Below are 20,609 nucleotides of genomic sequence, written 5' to 3' on the forward strand. Positions count from 1 at the left end.
ACGCTTTTAATGAATTACTTCGTATTTGCGCGTATTAACCCTCAAATACGTTCGCTATAATAACGAACTACTTGCCAACGAATCAAATGTTATATTAATTGCACAAAAGGGAAATACAATGAGCTGAGAAAGTACTTATAAAAACATCCAGCAGAACCGCAACGAACGTGTTAAGAAGGTCCCCTTTGTTTAGTTATTCGTAAAATATATATATTTACAAATACAGATTATTCTCTTGGTTTCTCTCTTGTGTTTTTGTGCGATCGCGTAACCATCTCATCTCGAGTTAAGTCTGCCGCAAACGAATGATCGCAACATGTGGATAATGGCCACCCGTGAATAAACGTCGAAATTCCATTGCTTTTACATTTTATTTCTAAAAAAGACTACGATTTAACACGTCGGTTACCACCATATGGTCAACTAGTCAAAGAGGAGCAGTGCCTCTTGTCAAATGATTCTTTTACGCTAAAGTAGTCAACGTGTTAAATATCGTTCACCATCTCTGCGCGGAAAGTACGTATTGCATAATGATTGAAAATATATGTAGCTGCTAACGGGTCACCTTCGGCGGCAGTCATGGAATGTTCAAACGGAAGAGTGTTCGCTAGCTGATCATGATTTCCACGCTTTTAGGCCGGACAAGTAAACAATCATTTGAGAACGAAACAGAAAGCACCGAGAACGAAATGAATCCCCCTTCTTGTTCGAATGTCTCTATTTCCTTCTCACCCATCCTTCTCACAATCCGTCTGTGTAGAACCAGATCGATATACTCGACAAATATTATCCAATAGCAACATTAAAAATCTGTGACGACAACAATTAATGAGGATAGTGCACGAGTAATAGTTTATAAAAATCAAAGTGTATTGAGCTGCGAATGCCCACGACGGATTTCTGAATGTTTCTCATAATTTCTATGCACCTGGGGCAACGACAAACACCGTGCAAGGCTATTTATATTCGAGTACAATTATATCATCGAGTAATCTCAGAGTATATACTGATACACAGTGAATCGGTAGAACACAACGTCCAGTCGACTATAACAGCCTTTTCTGGTGTTTACGCTTGCCAGAGGCGCATGTATATATACACACAAGCTAATTATATTACATATACAACGTATGTATGTACATTAAACTATGATTAGGATGGTTAAATTGATATTTTCGGCCAGAACGCAGGCCATAGACACCTGTGTCTCGTTGTCCGTCGACGGTGTGCGAGGCTTCAGGGTCTGGTGCGACCTTCAGCTCTATTCTTCAGAGCAAGGAAAACTGTGGATTTTATCTACGAGCTTACAAGATATTTCAAAAGTATGGTTGTCGAGAATTTGCACAGTTTTAGTGACTGGACAACCTCGAAATCTCAAGTAGAATGGACCCCGAATACCTCGAACAGGTTCGCACGTCTTTACACCTCTCTGATTTATGTACACAATAAACCGTTCTCTGTGGACAGAGAAAGCTTAACATCGCGACTATACAACTCGTACGTTGTCTTTCCCCTTGTTTCCCTGTCTGTCGTTTCCCTTATTACAAAAATATATTGACCATTTGAACCGGCTATTGGCAGCGTGTCAGGACATCATCATCATGAGACAACACGTGATCGCTTTGGACGCTGATAATCGCTTCTCGCTCACGATATGCATAACGAAACAAAACGTTCTCGACGCACGAACGGATTCAAATATGGATAGATAATTAATTAAGCGTGGCAGATAGACGTTCTGTAGTTTGTGTGCAGCAATCCTATCGAAGTTCCGGACGCGCATAATCGTTCAATTTCAACATGGAACACAATATGTTGGCAGAGGCATAAAACAATGGACCTAACTCGTGTACTGTACAACAGAGGAACGAATGGCAGTCGCGACTAGAAGAAGAATTTGAAAACTGAGTGTCAGTTGACTCTAGAAACATGGTATGGTCTCTGTCCGTTAGGATCGACGAAAGTATCTTGAACTGTATACTAGAAAAATAGTAGAACTCTTGGAAAGAAGCACAGTATCGTTCCCGAAGATTCAAGGCGAGATATAAAAAGTAGAAAAAATAACATGCAAGGGGCTTAAAGCATGAACCGGTTCTCCCTTTGATCAAAAATATTTTTCAACCATTTTAATTTGAATCCGGCAGGGACCACCCTTTGCGTCTTCTTAATTTCATTACAGTTTGGAATCGAACAGTCTGTGGAAATTCAACGTTCTCAGAAGTGAAATACTATTGCAGAAATGATTGCTAATGTGGTGAAATGTAAACAAGAAGGAGCTGCGCAAAGTGTCCCATAACCCTCGTGGCTGCCGCGATTGCTGGGACACCTTGAGCTTAACGAAACGTCTGCTTCTTCGTATCGCCAATCCATTCGAGCTCCATGCACGGTAATGATCAATAATCGTAAGAGGATCGGTGAAGAGCGTCCAATGTAGTGGTCTTTAGGCTAAACCGTTTTATATGTTTGGACCTCGTCCAGAGTAATGATTATCCTCAGCAACGATCACTGACGATCTTGTGCGCGTTGAATCTCCGCTAAAGGAATCCTAACGGTCGCTACTTGGTTTCCTTAATCCAGATACCGAAGGGGCTCGTGAGGTCTCTCGTGGTTCTAGGGTTCCTTCGTTATCACCCTGTGATCATCTCCTAAACTGAAGCGCGACTCGTTGGATCGATCAACGACAGCTCTTTCTCGAAAAACACTCGGATCGACTTGACTCGGTTTCTCGTGGATTCTATAGAGCTCTCTGTATATTCTTTGCTTTCCTAACAACGACGATTTCTCAATTTTCCTACAACCTTATTACTGTAATTGTTTCCCTGGGGTAACCACCTGGAACCTCGGGAGGCAAAGACCGAACTTGCTCTCGATGCCAGTGAAGATCGGCAAGGCTACCTGGTAGCCGCCTATGTGATCCGGGTTCGTCGATCGAATTTCTTGCGCCACTCCTGTGGCCGGTATCTTAAGCTCTGACCCAGCAGGTCGCCTGAAACGTAACATTGTTAATACACACTCTCAATATTTAAATTTAGTATTGTGATTTTAATCCAACTTACGATCCGCCAAAATCGACCACGAACAACCTTTGTAACAGTTCATAGGTGAACAGGGTGACGCCGAACTGGGGTGACGATCTGAACACTCGTGCTGCAAAATAGAAATTAAACGCAACTAGAATCATAAGAGAAGAAAGCGACTCGTGAAACCTTTTATACCATTAAAAACTGTGCTCGATGAATGTTAATGATTGTCTTCTCGACGCAATGTTCTCTGTGATCGTGACGGGACACGATTCGTCGGACATCTGACCAAATCACATGAGTATCAACAGTAATCGTGCGACGATCATTCGACGAACATACTCATTGTCCAGGGTTAGAAATTATGAGAGACGGTGAGAGAAACGAGAACGGAAAATATGGGAGAACTTGAACGAAGCTAGGGGTGGAACTAAACAAAATAAACTTGGAAAACCACGAGAGACTGGCAGGCACAGAGAAGAATTAAGTACTCACTTAGAAGCAAGTTGCCAGGTCATATTGGAGGGGAAGAATAGTCGAAAGATGCAACAGGGCCAATCCCCGCGCATGCAGTCGACCAAAATCAAAACATATTACTAACTGTCTTCGCATAGAATGTAAAATAAAATTTCCTGCACTTTCTAACTCCCTACCTCGTTCCGTAACCACAACAATCGAGTATCGTACGCTGAGTTTAAAGAGAATCTCGTACCTGATGCTCCTTTCCAGAACGCTCTGACTCCTTCCTCCCTGAATATTTTCCTAGCGCAGTCTAGCAGGCCGTTATACGTTGTCTGACCCTCCCTGGCTACCACCTATCCAACAAAAATCATGCAAGTTTCAATCAAACCCTACATACTGCTGAAATATATGTATAAAGTTAAAGTCTCGTTAAAGCGAAGCTTCGAAGACCCACTTGTAGTCTCGTCTTGATCACATCAGCAGGGGTGACTAAAGCTGCAGCAGGCACGCCTGCTAATGCGCCTGCAAAGAGAAGAGAAAGGGGTGTGTTGTACCCTCCCTCGTCCGCCAGTTTAGTTTTTGTGTGGGCGTACATGGGGAAGTAGATAGCACTGAAGGGAATATCCCGGAGGAAGCAAGCTCTGCTACCCTGGAACCAAAAGACACGATTGAAAATGATGTAACATTAATTGACGTTTTGCATTGGCAGGGATCTACCTTATATAATCCAAAGAGACCCAACTCCTTGACAACGGACCAAGCTCTCACTTTCGAACCTCCAGCTATCTCTCCAGCCACCTGAAGTCGGATTTTTACGATCTCCAACGGATTGGTGAATATCACTTGGGACCCTCCGGCCTGAAAATAAAAATAAGCCGTGTTAGCAACGAAATGCATCTTTTTTTCACAGGATCAACGAAAGAGCAAACGCGGAAATCATAATGTCTGTTTCCAAGAGAAATTGTGACCACTTACGCAAGCACCAGACAAAATCTCCCCGTAAAGGGGCAGATTGCCATTCTTATCCATGAACTTATCTCTGACGAAATCGTTGACGGTTAGCTTGATAGCCTTTTCGGGCGCGACGCCCATTAGCTGCGGCAGCAGACCTCTGTAAAGCCCGAAGAAACCCTCGTGCCGGATTACCTGTCAAACGCGAGACACCAGCTTCATGATTAACAATGCAGGCGGTGTGTCGTAGCGAGACTTTTCGATTCCAACCTTTTTCAAGCAATCGAAGCTGTTTCGGTACATCAGCTCGCCGACCAGAGATCCAGTCCTCTGGTTCTGCAACCTCGTCTTTACCAGGTCGATGGGATACACAGCTGTCGCGCCCACCGCTGTACAGAATAGTCCCCGTCTAGTTCTTTATTGCTTGCTATATCAGAGACTACCCGAGTGCCATCTTCGCAACAAATCGACTAAATCACCCTGACAGTCTACACTCCACAGACTTGACACGCGGGACTAACACTATTTTATTTTGTATACTCTGAAGACTTGTTTCTGTCTTCGTTTACGACAAACTTGAAATATCGAATACTGTTTAAGGAGAGAGACAGTGTTTCCCCTATAGTGTCGCAACGAACAAGCGTGCAACGCTATAGAGGGAACAATTTGTTCGACCCATTCTCGCATGACCCGTTGGGGCGAGTCGAATCTCTGGGATCCTGTAAACCCGGTTTACACGGCCGCTGCAAGGTAAAGAATTTTGATCAGATTCGAACAGACGTACCTCCTCCTATCGAGCCGAGCACGAACCGATAACCGCTCTCGAGAATCTGCACGACCACGCCCCGCTCTTCCGGGCTCTGAAATAGAACAACGCCGTGAATGTTAAAACGCTGCGTGGACGTCGCACGATTTTGCGGCCGATTTTCTACAACGATTCTTTTTCCCGGGATGATTATCTGACTGGCATCCATGAGACTGGCTTGAATAACACGGCGCTTCTAGAATTCCCGTCGCACACTTACCGACACCGCCTTGATCTCGGCTAGGCGTCTCGTAATTTGCTTGAAATACTGCTCAGGTGTCATAGCCACGAGATCATTGTATACAATTTTCCTGAAACCCGAGAAAATGCCTGCTCAATATAGGTGAGGTGTGGCTTCCGGGCAGCGTGAAAGCGATACTTTTTTTCGACTTTTGAGAGAAGGGGGAAATAGAGGAAGAAGAGAGAGAGAGAGAGAGAGAGAGAAATAGATAGAAAAAAAGAAAATAATAAGGTAAGGGTGTGTGAACGGATCGTTATCATTACAATTCCCTTTATGTTTGTATCCCATTGAGAACCAGGAATGGTACGTGTGTATGTCTAGGATAATCATTATAGCAACGTCGGTGACACTGTTTCGAGCGAATACTAACAATCCTGGCAAACGGAGCTCCTCAAATGGATCCTTAAAGTCTGACGTGGCAACAAAGTGGGTTCGATATCTGCGTTGCAGGAGTGCTAGGGGAGAGCAGAGGCGGGGGAAATAGAATATAGAATGGAATCGTTAGTGCCCACGGTGTGCAAATGTTTGCAAATACCATCGTCCTAAGATAGATATGCTGAAGAAAATAGGTGAGACAAATATGGTGTTATACATTTGCTGTAGGATGCAGTGTGCGACTGCGACCATTTCAAATAACGATCCCGGTGGAAAATCTTGCAGCTAAGAGTTGCGCAGAGGACGTTTGACGATCAAGATTAGTTTCAAATGGAATCACATTTTCAAACTGCGCCGACGCAATAGGAGACGACTCGATTTAAAAAACCACGCTTGACCTAAAAATGTCCTCGTTGCGGTTACGTCTTGTTCGAGAACCTACTCAACGCTTATCTGAAACATTTTCCACGAGTAAATCGTTAGTGATCGAAGTGGCTTCAATAACATACTCCACCCTGTACGTATATAAATATGCTCGGAAATGTCCCACCTAACTCGAGCATCTCAAGAAACGCGAGGTTCGTACGCGAGGTAGTCGACTTGGTTGGGGCACACTGTGCATCATTATATACATACGTATGTATATTATAGGTAAATTCGTTTTTGGCAAAAGGAATGGGAATATTTGTCTCCGAAAGCCAGCGATCTCTCAGACAACTTTCGAGACTCGTTTGGCGCGTGCTTTCAGATTCCCGTTGCTTTCGCGTGTGGTCAACATTATGCTTCTTAGAACAGACTTATAGCACGTGATTATTCTTGTATATACAAAGACGCACCCAAGCCGCGAGTCTGCCTCGTCATCTTCCGTAGATCTGATCATATCCAGGCAGCGTAAACACGTAAACAAATATATTGAATTATGGGAGCTACGATCGTCGCACACCGAACAGATTTGTCGGGAATAGTAATTCAAAATCTTTGCTGAGAGGGCAATTTAGAAAATGATCGGTTTGGTTTGATTCGTTTCGCTCGATAGGGATCGTCGTTCTTCGTCTTCCTTTCTCTATTGCCAAGGAACGACACAGGAGACACGCTCCGAGAGCACGTTTTGGATGATGACGATGCGCTTGCTGGTACAACGGATAGCATTATCACGGTGGCTATAGCCTTTTTTCTTTTAGTTTTTGCCTTTTGTTTATTTTTCTTGTTTGCGTTCGGGTTTTTTCGTTCGTTATACTGTTTTTGTTGTTTATTGCTTTTCGTTGACCAGATCAGCGAAGAAGTTAGTCTATCGCGTTTCGTTCTCGGCTACCATCGCTTTTTTGTCTTTAGATTCCTGCTTGCGGTTCACGCCCTTCGATCGACGCCGAAGAGACTATATCGGTTTGCTCTCGTGATCGGAGCTACTCACCCAGTCTGATGGAGCAGGTCGCAGAGCTGAAACAGAATGTTCACCTCCAGCGGTGTGATCTGCGACATCATTTGTGCGGAATGGAGAAATCTCTCTGAAAGCGAACGAACAGATTGTTATTCTCTCTTCGAGACGCACCCCTAATTGTACGAGGGAAAACGAAGATATACCTTTGGTAACTTCTTCGTATCGATGGCCGTTGGTCGCGTTCAGGTAGATACGTTTTATCAGCTCCATGTTATTCAAGAGAGAGTTGAACGCCATGAAATAAGGAAAACTGATATTTCTTCCGGATTGTCCGATACTTGCGGCCTGTAATTCGATTAAGTTACATACTCCGTGTTCATCGGAAGTTCGATCAATAAATTAGCGAATGTAAACGGTTCGCTCTTTTCCGGTCTGTTAAACAATCATCCACATGCACCGATCGAATTGCAACGACTGAGTGATACACGCTTGGAAATGAAAGGGATCAGAGCTTACGGCGACCAAGTTATCCCTGACGTTAGGTGTCAGCAGATGACTCTTGATGCTGAGCATGATATCTTGGAAGTCCAGCGCCGAGATGAAACCCTGTCCCTCCTTATCGAACTTTTTGAAACCCTCTATCGCATACTCTTCGTGGAAGTCCTGAAATCGAGAAGCAAATCGAATGACGAACAACATCAGAAGGTACATGGAGAAGATACGTTTTTGTACACGCACGTGTAAAAACTGACTGAACTCCGCGTAGCTGATCAACCTCTGTTTATCCTTTCCAAAGTAGAGTTTGATGAAACTGCTGTCCATGTTGAACGGCATTCGCTGATGCAACTCCGTTTTCCGCATCACCTCAGCGAACTCCTCTGTAAACGAGTAATCGTCGTCGGATTAAAATCTTCTAACGTTTCTTTTCGTGTTTAACATGTTCGACTTACCAAACGCAACCATTCCATTTCCATTAGTGTCAAACAGCTGGAACGCTGTCTTGTAGAGAGCGTCCGGCACGCAGAGCAACCCCTCGAACGCTTGGAACTCGGAGAACGATATGAGCCTGTAACCATTTGTTTCGAAACAAATTACGATATCCAGAGGAAAGCAACATTGTCTAAGCACTGGTCCATGTTCGAGCGCTCTCTCGCAAGTGTCTCCTAACCATGCTTCATAGCTTAACCCTCTTAGTACCGAACACCGATATATCGTTGTTCGCTATTGTTGGAAAGATTAGTTTCCTTAATATTGTTATTAACCACTTGCCGTACCATTTTCTTCATAGTTGCAATAATTAGAAGTTTTTCGATTGTAATATTTTCTAAGAAGAAAAAGGACAATTTAGATCTATCGTATGTCTACAGTCGCTTCAATGTTTAAAGACTGATGGCAAGAAATTAGAATTTTATTCAAATTAAAAGAACGATATAGCATTCGCACTGAATAAATTATTACTAGAAATTTTCGTCACGTGCCAGACTCGTCAAAGTATGGCAATGGGTTAAACAACAATTTCACTTCTTATTTTCTCTCCCTTTTTGAATTTGTTATTTATCAGGCTTTTCAAAATTCATGCAATTTCTTTCTGAAACTTTCTGAAACTTCGTCGAACGAGTTTTAAACATTTCGCTTGGATATGAAGACCCTTTTCGGCCGGTACTAAGAGGGTTAAATTTTGCGATCGACGCATCGAGGACTCTAACAATTGATTTCCAAAGAGACGATTCGAGCGCATGGAGTCGGGGGGTCAGGACGGCGCTATCTACAAGAAAGATAGCGTCCTCGCAAGACTGACCCATCTTTGCTGGTGTCGACGATACCGGCGAGCAAGTTGACAGAATCAGGGTTGTAGTCTGGGTCAGTGTAGAGGCCAAGGTAGCTTCGCACGAAGTCGGACGGGGTCATGAACCGCTCGCCATTCTTCTCCTGCGATGCGTACTGCGATTTGCCAAAAAGAGAAATTTCATTAGTAGCTGATCAATTGGCACAAGGAAATAAAAAGATAGTAATTAAAAGTACAAGTCCGGTTTCTCACCTGATTGAAGATTTCATGGAGGCGTTCAGTGTGCGCACGCTTTAGATATCCGGAACCCTGGAACCGAAAGCAGAAAACGATCAGAAAAATTCGTTTCCCCTACCGCTTCGTCTTTCCGTTCGTCGTCCGAAGTGCTCGTTACACCAACGAAGCTGCTTCACGACGGGGATTGAAAATTAAAACGAAGCCTCTTCCTCCTCCTCCTCCTTCGAGCCCGCGGAGTCGGCCGGCATTAATAATTCATGCCTTTTTTCCGGTAGTGCTTGTAATTCGACGATTTATAGCTTACGGTATTTTCACGATTCCCTATGAACCGTGAACGGGTTATCTGCGATAGCGCGTTATCGCTTAGGCCCGATAGTGAAAAATGCTGCAATTCGCTCGCGAGATCGCGCTTCTGTTTCGAAAACGTTACTGCTGGCGAGCTAGGCCACCGGACAAATTGGTCTCCATCGATCAAACAAAATTTCTTGTAATTTTTTTTTAAAATTGCCCCATTTCTGTTGATAGTATTAATACTGATACTATAATTAGAAGCCGTCGTTACATTCGCGCAAACAACGATGCCATTTATAATATTTCTTCAACGAGAGCCGCGGGTTCGGTCGGCTCGAGGACAAAACAGTATTCGTCGCGCGTTGTGTAATAAAGCGATAAAGAAAGTTCGGGCCGCGCCGATAACAGGATATCGAGATCCGCCGACGGAATTACGCGACGCTCCGATCGTTATCTAACCAAACGAACGTTCTAATCTCGAGTACACTACGGAGTATCGAAAAAGAGAGTGCAATTCGCTGGAGGGCCGCGAAATTGCAACGGGGCTCCCGTCGGAACACAACGGTCCCCCCTCGATTCCGGTGTCAAGGGAATCGCGGTGAACCGGTTCAAGGTTCAACGGCAACGGGTTTAATCGAATGTCGAAGCTCGACACACGGGAAGGTCACGCGAACCGATTGACTCGTTCGTTGATACAGCTCGTTACGGCTTGTTAACGGCTTCGCGCAGCCTCGAAAAATATCCGAGCGCGAGTCAGATGTTAATCGATTTGAACACCGTGGTACGACAAGCCTCGCTCGCCGCTTCTCAAAGCAGAACACGGTCTTCGGAGGAAGATCAAGTGCAACGGGTTAGAAAGTAAAGACCCTTGCGCTTTAAGACCAGCACAAACAGAGGAGCCGCGGGATTCTTTCAGAGGAAGTTACAGGCATCGGAAGTTGATCGATCCTACGAGCGACGGAGAACAAACGGCTTCGACGCGTCTTTCATCGTTCCGCAAAGGAATAGACGATCTTTGCGGCGACGAAGCTCTCGATAGGCTGAGGAAGTAGAACGTTTGCCCTTTGAGACAGGCGCATTATCGACTGCAACCTTTCGCGAGTTTCGTGGCGGTTGCAAGTTCGAAGTACAATTGGCTCGAGTTTGAAGTGTAAACGAATTACTCGCGTCATCCTGTCGCCTTTATCATTTTCGACGCTGTTCGAGTCGGTTGTTCCCCGATTCGATCTCAGTATCTTGCGTGGTGCGTGCGGTTCAGGCCGGAATAAAGACTTCCTCGGACAACAGAGCATCACGTGGCTGTCACGTGGCGTTCTATTACATACCGCCGTTTTTCACGGTCGCTCTACGTTCGAGAACTTGATGCAGAAAATAATACGAGAATGGCAACGGGGAGAGATAGAGACCGAGAGCGAGAAAGAGAGAAAGAGAGAAAGAGAGAGAGAGAGAGAGAGAGAGAGAGAGAGAGAGAGAGAGGAACAGAGGCGGATAGAGCCGCATCTCAAAATAAGATTCCTGCCAGTTAGAACGTCAGCGCGCGATGAAAAACAATCTTATCTATCGCGAGGCTGGCTCGAGAAACGCGCGTCCAAAAATCAGGGCTTCCACCGATTGCGCGGCCATGTAATAAATAATAGGCAAACGAATCGAATCGAAGTAAAATCGCGAAAAGATTCGCTTGCCTATCGTCGATGGTTCTCTGTGCAAAAAAAAAAGAAAGAAGTTGATGGTCCGTGTACATTTTACAGCATTCGATCTCGTTTTCGGTGCTCGCAATAGGTTCGCAATAGCTATATATGAAGGAAGGGTCCAGAAACGTACCGAAGACTGCCAGAAGTATGGCATTGCTGTGCCGTCGGGAAGCCCGAGAAAAGAAATGCGCAAGCAGAGAGAAAGAGCAGCGAACGAGGGAGAGAAATAGAGAGACAGAGAGAGTGAGAGAGAACGGTGACGGGTGTACTTCCAGCTGGAGAAACGGTCACGTGCTGCCGGAAATCAACATGCTGACTGGGGTCGCGTGCGTCGAATAATGGGTCACACCAGTCACTGGGATCGCAGAAAAAGGTCAGCAGATGGCTCGGTGGAACACGCTGGAATGCGGTTGCAGAATGCAGCTAACGAACGGTACGGCAGCCGTTTGGTGTGCCACGGAAACGGAGGCCAGTCGAAGGAATCGTAAGAAAAGAGCCCGATTTCCGATCCCTCGCGTCGCGAAAGTCACCACCAGACTGATTCCCAGAGGGCTGCGGTACGACGACTCCCCGTTCGGCTCCCTCTACACCTAAACGTGTCCCGAGCTGTACATATTTAGGCCACCGGGTAAGCCTAACTAGATCGACTCAGCGGCTGAAAAACTGCTCGACATTGTGCGACGCGATCCAACAGAAATAAACAACATTCGGGAATCGTTCTCGCACACCCCGAAGGGGGCGTAAGGTCGCGTTGCTCGCGTTCCAGGTCAAAGGTGCAGAACGAAAGGTTTTCGTCGGTGCTAGCTTTCCTAGCAGACGGTGCAACCACACACCACGGTCGCCTTCCATTGTCAAGAGCAAGTATTTTTACGCGTTTACGATAGCACGCGTGCCTTGGCTCGGCTCGGCGACGGCCGACCGGTTCGACGGGTGCATAGCTTCCTGCATGCACGCGTCCCGCTCTAGCACATTTTGCAACGACGTTACGTAATCGGCGGAATCAACGGGCCGCACGATCCGATTATCGATCTATGGTGCACACGTGGCCGGCAATTCATCGTTCCGCTCGCTGGACCCTCCTCCCCCCGCGCGCCCGGTAATTAATGCGTTACATCGGGAACTGCTCGGGACGCACCGCCGGATTAGCGAGCCGAACGCATCCCCGTTTACTGTCGCGAGAACGTTGCAGAATTTTTCGGTGATCGAAGCCCCACTTTCGAAGCAGTCAATCGGACTGAAAAGAATCACTTTTCAGAGCGGATTATCCGTTGATATTTTTTATCCATTGGACACCGAACGACGGATGCACCGTTGTTTTTACGGGTGCAAACGTGGAATGCGTGAAACCCGCCTGCGATCGGTAAGTGCAGCCCCGACCGATTGCGAGACGGCGTCGGAAAGAACGAAAAGTCGACGAGGCGAGAGCAACAGGTGTCTTTTCTGGTCGCAGAGTACTGCACACCTCGGGTCCGAGGAAGGCGGCGACTCGCACCGCTCGGACGCGTCCGAGTGCAGCGAGCGACGAGGTGTAAGCTGTGTTCGGTGTGTCGTCACTCGAACGCGCGCCGTCACTTGAAAGGCGTCCCGACGCAGTCTAATGCATTCAAGGATCTACCGTTTAACGCTACGAGCATCACGCACGCTATCAAGCATCGCGCGTCCTGGTATCGTCGTCGACGTCGTCGTCTCCGCTAGCTTACGTAAACGCGATCGACGGAAACAACGTAGAGCGTTCGCTCTCGACATTTCAATCTCAAAGATTCTCGGTCGTTAATTGTTACGCAACGCGCTCACGGGAGACGGCAATTAACGATAATTAGACAGAGAACGAGAGGGAGCGTTTTTTTACTGAGCGCTCGACGCAGCCGGATGCGCTATCAATGCACATAAAGGGCGTGTAATAAATTTCATTTGAAACGCGACAGAATGACAAATGGGACGGACGGATCACAGGCGGACGTTCTCTACGCTTTCTTCGCAAAGTTAATGAAAAGTCGGATATGGTACACTTTGTTGGCTGACCGAATCGTCGAAATCGATAAATTCTAGGAAAATGTGCGACGGTGCAGAAAATTTGTAAACACCTCGTCACTCGCGTCGGCCTGCATCCTCTTGCGTCAAGATGGTGAGCGCGGCGTCCAGGAAGCACACTCCGATATCACACGAACGACTGAATGGTGGTTGGCGTCATGATTGCTCAACAGGAAAACGGACGATTACGCGGGCCGATCATGTCCAGAATAAAACGCGAGAAGCGACCGCGGAAACGATTCGAACGTAACTGCTGACTGTCTCACCGACTGACTGACTGACTGAATCGCGCGCGTAGCCCGAGCAGAAGAGCTGCACTCCGTGCGCAACTGGTGCAAGTTCACGCACCGAATGGGAGGTGGACACACGAGGTCCCCGACCCCCTCTCGAGACGCGGACAACTGTTACGGGAAGATCGCAAAGGACGCCCGGTTACACGCTAACGGAACGATCCCCGTCCGTGACTCGCTGGAAACTGCAGCCGAATATCCCCCACCATTCGGAGATCATTTTCGAGACAATTACCGGTCGCAGCGAGCCGAATCTTCGAATTCGTGTTCGCAGAAGCTTGCCGCATCGTCGCGCATTTTTTTTTGTAGATCTGTTCGAATTTGTAGACGGTATTGTCAGGTTATGTTTGCTGGGGCGAGCAGTTGCGCCGATCAGCGCGAGTCGCTGGTACTCGTGAGGCGACGGCTAAGCGTCGGGGTGGCGCACAGTGGTCCGGTTTAGCGTAAGGTGGCATTTTACCAAAAAATGAACTTTCACATATCGATCTGTATTGAATATAATACTACTTCCTAAATGTCTGTCAACCTCAAAAATAAAAATATTTGCATAATTTAACCCTTTGAAGATTGAATGGCGACTCTAAGGCGCCACTAAAAATTATTACGCCATGTTTCAAAATAATTTTTATTAAATTCACTCGTATTCAAAAAATTGTCGAGACCTGTTAACTGTTGCACAAGTCACAAAATTTAATTCCATAATGTGTATAGAATGCTCCAAGTTATATTAGATTGGTGCATATGAAATATCGGATGTTTAAGTAAATATATGAAACTGTATATCTTTTTTCAAAAGCTGTTGATTTAATCAAAATATACCCCGTTTGCTTTACTACACCTTTTCCAACGAGATTTCAATACAGAAATGCCTGTCTTAAACAAATTTTGATCTTTAGAATTAATAAACTCTGATATGGAATAATTCAGACTGTCTTCGTTTATATACTATTTAGCCCGTGAAAACTCGGGCAGATTTTGAGCAGTTTTAGGACAGCGTTGCCAATTTCTTTCGCGAGCAACGTCCCTCAAGTATTCGCGGAACTCTTCGCTAGTAACTACACGTTGTTCGGCTGAAGAAAGTGACAGCGACCTGTCATAAATAATGTCGGGATTAAGAGAAATAGAATGAACACTAGCATGAAAAACGTAAACACTTGAGTTTTTCTTCTCTGACGTCAGCTCTCCGATAAGACATTGCCAGTAGCTTCGCCCTCGGCGCGTGGCTGTTCCATTACCCACCGCGAAGCATGTTAAACTGCTCTGGCTTGTATGATTCCAAATTGAGACTAGTTACAACCATAATCATGCGCTTGCATTTTACCGCATTTTCGTAACTTCCCCACTACCTCTCGGACGTTAGAGACTATTAACCCTTTGCGCTCGAAGCTACTTCCACTGGAAATCTGAAATAAATCTTCTAGCTTATAGTATTTCTATCTTATGCGATAAAGTGCATTTTATTAGGTTGGCGCATATGAATACTATATACTATTTAACCTGTATGAATACTATATACTATTTAGCCCGTAAAAACTGTCCTAAATGTTTAAAATAGTGAAAGTCGGTGTTGGCGAAAGATCTATATTTTATAAAATTGTATATTTTACTTCATTTAATTTCGCAATTGTTTTGTACGACGTATGCGTAGTTTTTATGGGCTAAACAGTATGTAAATGGAGACAGTCTGAAAAATTCCATACTATACTTTATTGATCCGAAAAATCAGAATTTCTTGAAGATAGACATCTATGAATTAAACTCGCGTTGGGAGAAATGTATTGAAACAAATGGGACACATTTTGATTAAATCAATAGCTTTTGAAAAAAGATATGCAGTTTTATATACTTGCTTAAAAATCCAATATTTCATATGCGCCAACCTAATATAAAATGGACACACTGTGAGTCTGAAAAAATACTTTGGATATTCAGTTGAAATGGCTCCGATTGCAAAGAGTTAACACAATTTTGTAATAGAAATGATGGTTTAAAGTCGGACTTCCTAAGAATACCGGTTTTCGTAAAAAAAATAACTGCATTTCCTCTTTTCGATGTTGCGATGTAACCGTTTAATATTTTTTATTTCAATCCCTTTTTGTACTAAAGGGGATCCTTTCGCGATTAAAATTCATTCCTGTAGTAATAATTGCCACAAAAATTATGCTGAAAAAAAATATTGTGAAACAAACTGTTACAAATTCTTCAAATTTTTTGTAATCGATAAAGAATATCTTTCGAGTCCCACAGAATCCCGCAATGTATTAAATTGGAATATTTTCGGGACAGCTTCCCTCTAAATAATTAAAATTATAATTGTTTAAAGTTCTTAACGTTGGACACGTCGGCGGATCTATCGAAGAATGGCACACCTTGTGTCAATCCGGACCACTGTGTGGCGTCGCGTTTGCGGTTATGGAAATGGAAGACGCCGGCGTTAGACGAAACTATTTCTATCGCGTCGACGATCGCATTTGGTCCAGTCGAAATGGTGGCGATGAAGAACGGCTATTTCAACGATAGAAGAGGGCAGAAGTTCTAATCTGTGAAAGGGCCAGCGGGGCGCCGCGACGCATCCCTTGGGCAGCCCATTCGGGTACCGTCTAACATAGTCGGTTGGATATCTGGAATACGGAGTCGTCGCTCGCAGAAGCTATACGATTCTGGCAACCGGTCACGGTACCGCGGTAGATTTCGGTTCTACGGCGAATTTCGCGCGTATTCGACCTGATTTCGCGACCGGATCGAGCGCATTCGGGCGATTTTTCGCGCTCGTTATAATTAGACCGCGCGCGCGCGAGCGTCTTAGCCCAAAACATAGACAATTTTGAGATTCGGCGATCGTACGACGCGTCGTGGGACCGCAGAAAAAAATGGTGGCGTATCGCGTTGCAGTTCTCCGGGCTCGGGTTGCACAATGCGACGATCGTTGCGACGAACCGGCTCGGGTGTGACATCGCGAAACGTTCTTCGGCCTCGAATCAATTATCGATCCCGCGGTGAAGAAAACACGTAGCCAACGGCAAGGTCACCCGGAGGAGAGCATGCAGTCCACCACCGCATTGCCGCAGTTGTCCGACTCTGTGTTGCGGCGGCAGTCAAAATTTCTGAAATCTGGCCCGTTCGTCGATTCGCGGGCCCTACCCCGAACGGCATCGGAACAAAGACACGGCTGCTTTTATCTTGTAATTAGCTCCACGGGCTCTTTATCAGCGCGGGTTACGAGTTACGATCGAGATAACGGCGCGCCTATCGAATCGTTTCGAGTACTTTCAAGAGCGACGATAGAATCTCAGCGCGAGACGGTGTTTGCGATAGATTTCGATCGTACGAATGGAAAACTCCTGGATCGAACACGCTCGCAGACGATTTTTCAATGGAACATCGGAGGGTGGCGCCATTCGATCGGACACCGAGCACGCGGCGCGAATGAATTATTAACGGACGCATCGATCGCGCCCTTATAATAAAATAGGATGCGACGCGGAACGCCGTCGGATTTACACCGGCTGGGATCGGTATAAATACTTGCTCGATTTTGATCGCGGTTTTACGTTATTACGTTTACGTTGGACCGGTGCCTAAAGGCGCCACTCGATCGAGCCGAGCTCCTCCTCCCCCCATGCTCCTTCTCGGCCGGCAAATTTTATGTTCCAATTTCGTTCCGTTCGGTCGTTCCCACTATCGGAAGGCGGACGCGCGACGACGACCGACGCGCGCGGACACTTCCGGAGCGACGCGACGCGGTGGCCCATTTCGCAGCCTCCTCTTCCCCTCACGCTCGCTTCACCCTTTCCGTGTACACTTCTGACGGACCCGTGAAAATATTCTACACCGTCGGACAAGCGAGAGAGAGTTCGTCGGAAAATTCATCACGAGTGGGAGAGAGGGGAGGGGAATCGGTTGTTCGCGTTGACCCAATTCCTGGCGCATGGGTTGCAGCGTACGCGAAGCCCCCGGATACGAAGATATTATTATCTTCGAAGCCGCCATTATTTTCCGGTGAATCCGCGCGCGTTCCGTTCCTTTTCCCCGATCGAAGCCGACGAAATCCCGCCGGAACATTTGTCAATTACGTACACGCCGTGCGAACGTTCCAGCGCGGCCGGATTACAACAGCGATCCCGCGTACGTGACTCCGCGCACGGAAATATTATCGCGAGCCATCCCTATCGCGCCGCGTCCCCCGGCATTTGTCTTGCAATATCTGTAAACAGGGCGCCGGATAGTCGACGTGTTCGGTGCTGCTGCGATAGAGACGAATCTAGGCTATATCCCAGGGTCGTCTTGCGCCTATTGACAAAGCAAATTACTGTTTATTCTGAAACGTTTAGTCAGCAGAGTATTTGTTCTAAACTGTTTATCCGGCATTTTCATCTAAACATCGTTCCAACGCGTCTCGAACAATTGCACTAGCAGCTATGGAAACGAACGAACGAACACAACGTTCCGAGACCGTGTTTTTCTGGAACGAACCGGCGTCGCGATACACCGCCGGGTCTCTCAGGGTCCGGGATCATCGATAACCCAACGAGCCGACGAATTACGCGGGTCAACGTCGTAAAACGCCAAGAGACGGCTTAAAACGTAGCCAAAGACCGGACCACGCCGTCGCGCGATCGCTTTTAAAACCGCGCAGATACGCGAAACTCAAAATATTTGTCGTGGAAAATTTTCCAGTCCCGACCTCGACTACATCTTAATCGTAATTCTTATTGTGCCGAGCGGTCGGTCGGCGACTATCGAAATCTGCTACACAGTATCATAACTACCGTAAAACTTCCTCTGGAACGCGCCGCGACGTTACGGAGGTAATTATTTACAGAATGGGCTGGCGAGGTGGGACACCCGGTGTGTACACAGGGTTCGCGAGCATAGTCGGGATCGTTTGAATTCAGTGGCGGGTGAATTGAATAATGAGAGAGCGCATCGAGGTCCATTGCCAATAGAGTGGCACAGGATATTGTTTACGCGAGATAGTTAATTCTTTGAGCTCGAGCGGTGACTCTGAGGCACCACTAAACTTGTTACAGCACGTTAAAAAATAATTGTTATATTATGAAAAATTAGATTTCAAAAATTATTAAAAGTATAAACTGTTGTTGCATGAGTTAGAAGATTCAATTTCATATGCAGAAAATATATTTTTTCATATAAAATGGAAATGTTATATGTCAGGAAAGTTATTTTAGAATTATAGTTAAAATGGCTTCGAGTGCAAAGGGTTAGCAACGTGATAGGATACGAGATAGCGAGGATCTCGAGATAAGAACTTGATTCGGAGACACGTTTTCTCTTCTGTGTTTTAAAACCAGCGATTGACCTAGCGATTTCCGGGGCAAACGCTCTATAATTTCGTCACAGAATTCCCTCAATTTTCAACCAAAGAACGTTCGCCTGTAAAATCTATAAATGCGCGAAGATCCGCAGTCGGTTTATAATTAGCGAGTATAAACGACATCTAACGGTGGAAATATGAAATAAACGAACAACGATAAGAACGTGCACGCTAAAGAGCGCCCGTTTTGTTGCTTAAACGAATTAATTGTACTCCGGTGAGAGGTTAAACAGGTTCGAGAGTGCCTGGGACTCGCGCGACTCGTCTCGTTTTGCAAGCAAACGAATACTCATAACTGTACTCGACTCTCCCATGCTTTGGAATTCTGGGAAAAGGTATCGACGAATCGAACGGAAGAACGAGCCGCATGGGATCGTTCGATGGGTCCGGAAAACAACGACAAATTGCGGCGAGGATCGATCGAGAAACGGCAATCGATCTCGGCGCGATCCTCTCGGGGCGTAGATTCCCGACGGGAAACTCCGGTGCTCGATGCACGGGAAGCCGGTGATCATCGAACGACTTCCGGTTTCATCTCGGAAGCGTAACGGCACGCTGCGGGATCCCGAAAATGGTTTCGTGAGCCGCGGAGAGAACCGAAAATGTATCGAGATCGAGAGCGAGGGTTGCGGGCTCGAGTCCCCGTGACCTCGAAACGAGGACAGCCTCGCGGCCCGACTATTCCAGAGGATCGATAATCGCACCGCCATTCGCGGACACGTACAACACAGAATGCAGACGCGAATCGACTGGTGCCTGTACATACTGGTGTGGCTCCGGTTCCGGCTTTGGCTGCGGCTTCGGCTGCGGCTCGGGCTGCAGTTGCCGTTCCCGTCGGAGCCACCGGCTTCCGCGGAATTCGATAAAGACAGAGGGGGACAGGATAGAATCCTTCCAAACTCGGTTAGACCCTGACCGATTTCATTCCCAGGCCGGACTCGATCGGCCTTGATCTAGATCGGCGTAGACGGCACGCAACGCGATGCAACCGTCTAGGTCTAGGGAAATACGACAAGCAAAACTTACCCACCTCTTGGCAGGATGCTCGAACGAGAAGCGAGTCCTTCAACATTCCCAGTAGCAGAGGGTTTCACCGAAATATCGCCGGTTCAGTATTACTATTTCACAGGACGTAAACGCGCAGGCAACCCGGTGGGCTGGTTCGTTATCTCGTCGGTTTATCACCGCACACACTTTGCACCAACACTGTTTCCACTTGCGCCAGGAACCTGAAAGACGATCGGTTTTTCTCGAGCTGTGACTTTTTCGACTCCGGGACTACGATCCAACGAACCTTGCTCCGGACACTGTGACGCGTACTACCAAATGCTCGACCGCACTTTGAAAACACTTTGCGGAACGGAAGCTGCCATACTACTGTGCGAAAACCGACACGTATCGCCATCTGGTCGTTCTCGTCCCCACCAAAAAACATGGCCGCCGTTCGCGGTGGCCTCCGGCGTCAACCTAACCGTTTCGAACGGCGGATTATTTGAATTGTTCAGTCCGAATGGACACGCCGATCCGAAAAGGCTTTAGACAGGCTAGAATTTATGACGGAGCGTGCACGATGAAGGTCGATTATCTCTACGAACACCTCTTTTACTCGTACTTATTCTGTAACGTAAAACGATAAAGACTGATTCGTCTGAATTAATCCTCCGTGGGCAACCACGACTTCAAATGATTTCACAAAATTCTGGAAGGCTGATTGAA

The 20,609-nt window shown here is 46.4% G+C and overlaps 1 protein-coding gene across 5 annotated transcripts; it reads right to left on the reverse strand.

Annotated features, from left to right (window-relative positions):
• Window positions 1-849: 849 nt before the first annotated feature.
• Aralar1 (calcium-binding mitochondrial carrier protein Aralar1) lies at window positions 850-20,310 on the reverse strand. Of its 5 annotated transcripts, XM_078184736.1 has the most exons (19): window positions 20,188-20,310; window positions 19,924-20,122; window positions 9,271-9,327; window positions 9,031-9,173; window positions 8,183-8,298; window positions 7,971-8,110; window positions 7,749-7,895; window positions 7,436-7,577; window positions 7,266-7,359; window positions 6,691-6,726; window positions 5,459-5,549; window positions 5,218-5,293; window positions 4,704-4,822; window positions 4,458-4,628; window positions 4,200-4,340; window positions 3,937-4,131; window positions 3,733-3,835; window positions 3,057-3,147; window positions 850-2,986 (listed from the first exon to the last, which is right to left on the reverse strand). In XM_078184736.1, the coding sequence occupies exons 2-19, from the start codon at window positions 19,963-19,965 to the stop codon at window positions 2,803-2,805; spliced, it is 2,088 nt and encodes a 695-aa protein (XP_078040862.1). In that variant the 5' UTR covers window positions 19,966-20,122; window positions 20,188-20,310; the 3' UTR covers window positions 850-2,802. The 5 variants fall into 5 exon arrangements, with proteins under 5 accessions (XP_078040862.1, XP_078040861.1, XP_078040865.1 ...); XM_078184735.1 differs by having other exon boundaries at window positions 19,924-20,262; XM_078184739.1 differs by having other exon boundaries at window positions 19,920-20,262.
• Between the last annotated feature and the right edge of the window lie 299 nt (window positions 20,311-20,609).

This window comes from Augochlora pura, chromosome 7 (genome assembly GCF_028453695.1).
Source record: "Augochlora pura isolate Apur16 chromosome 7, APUR_v2.2.1, whole genome shotgun sequence".
Lineage (NCBI taxonomy): Eukaryota > Metazoa > Arthropoda > Insecta > Hymenoptera > Halictidae > Augochlora > Augochlora pura.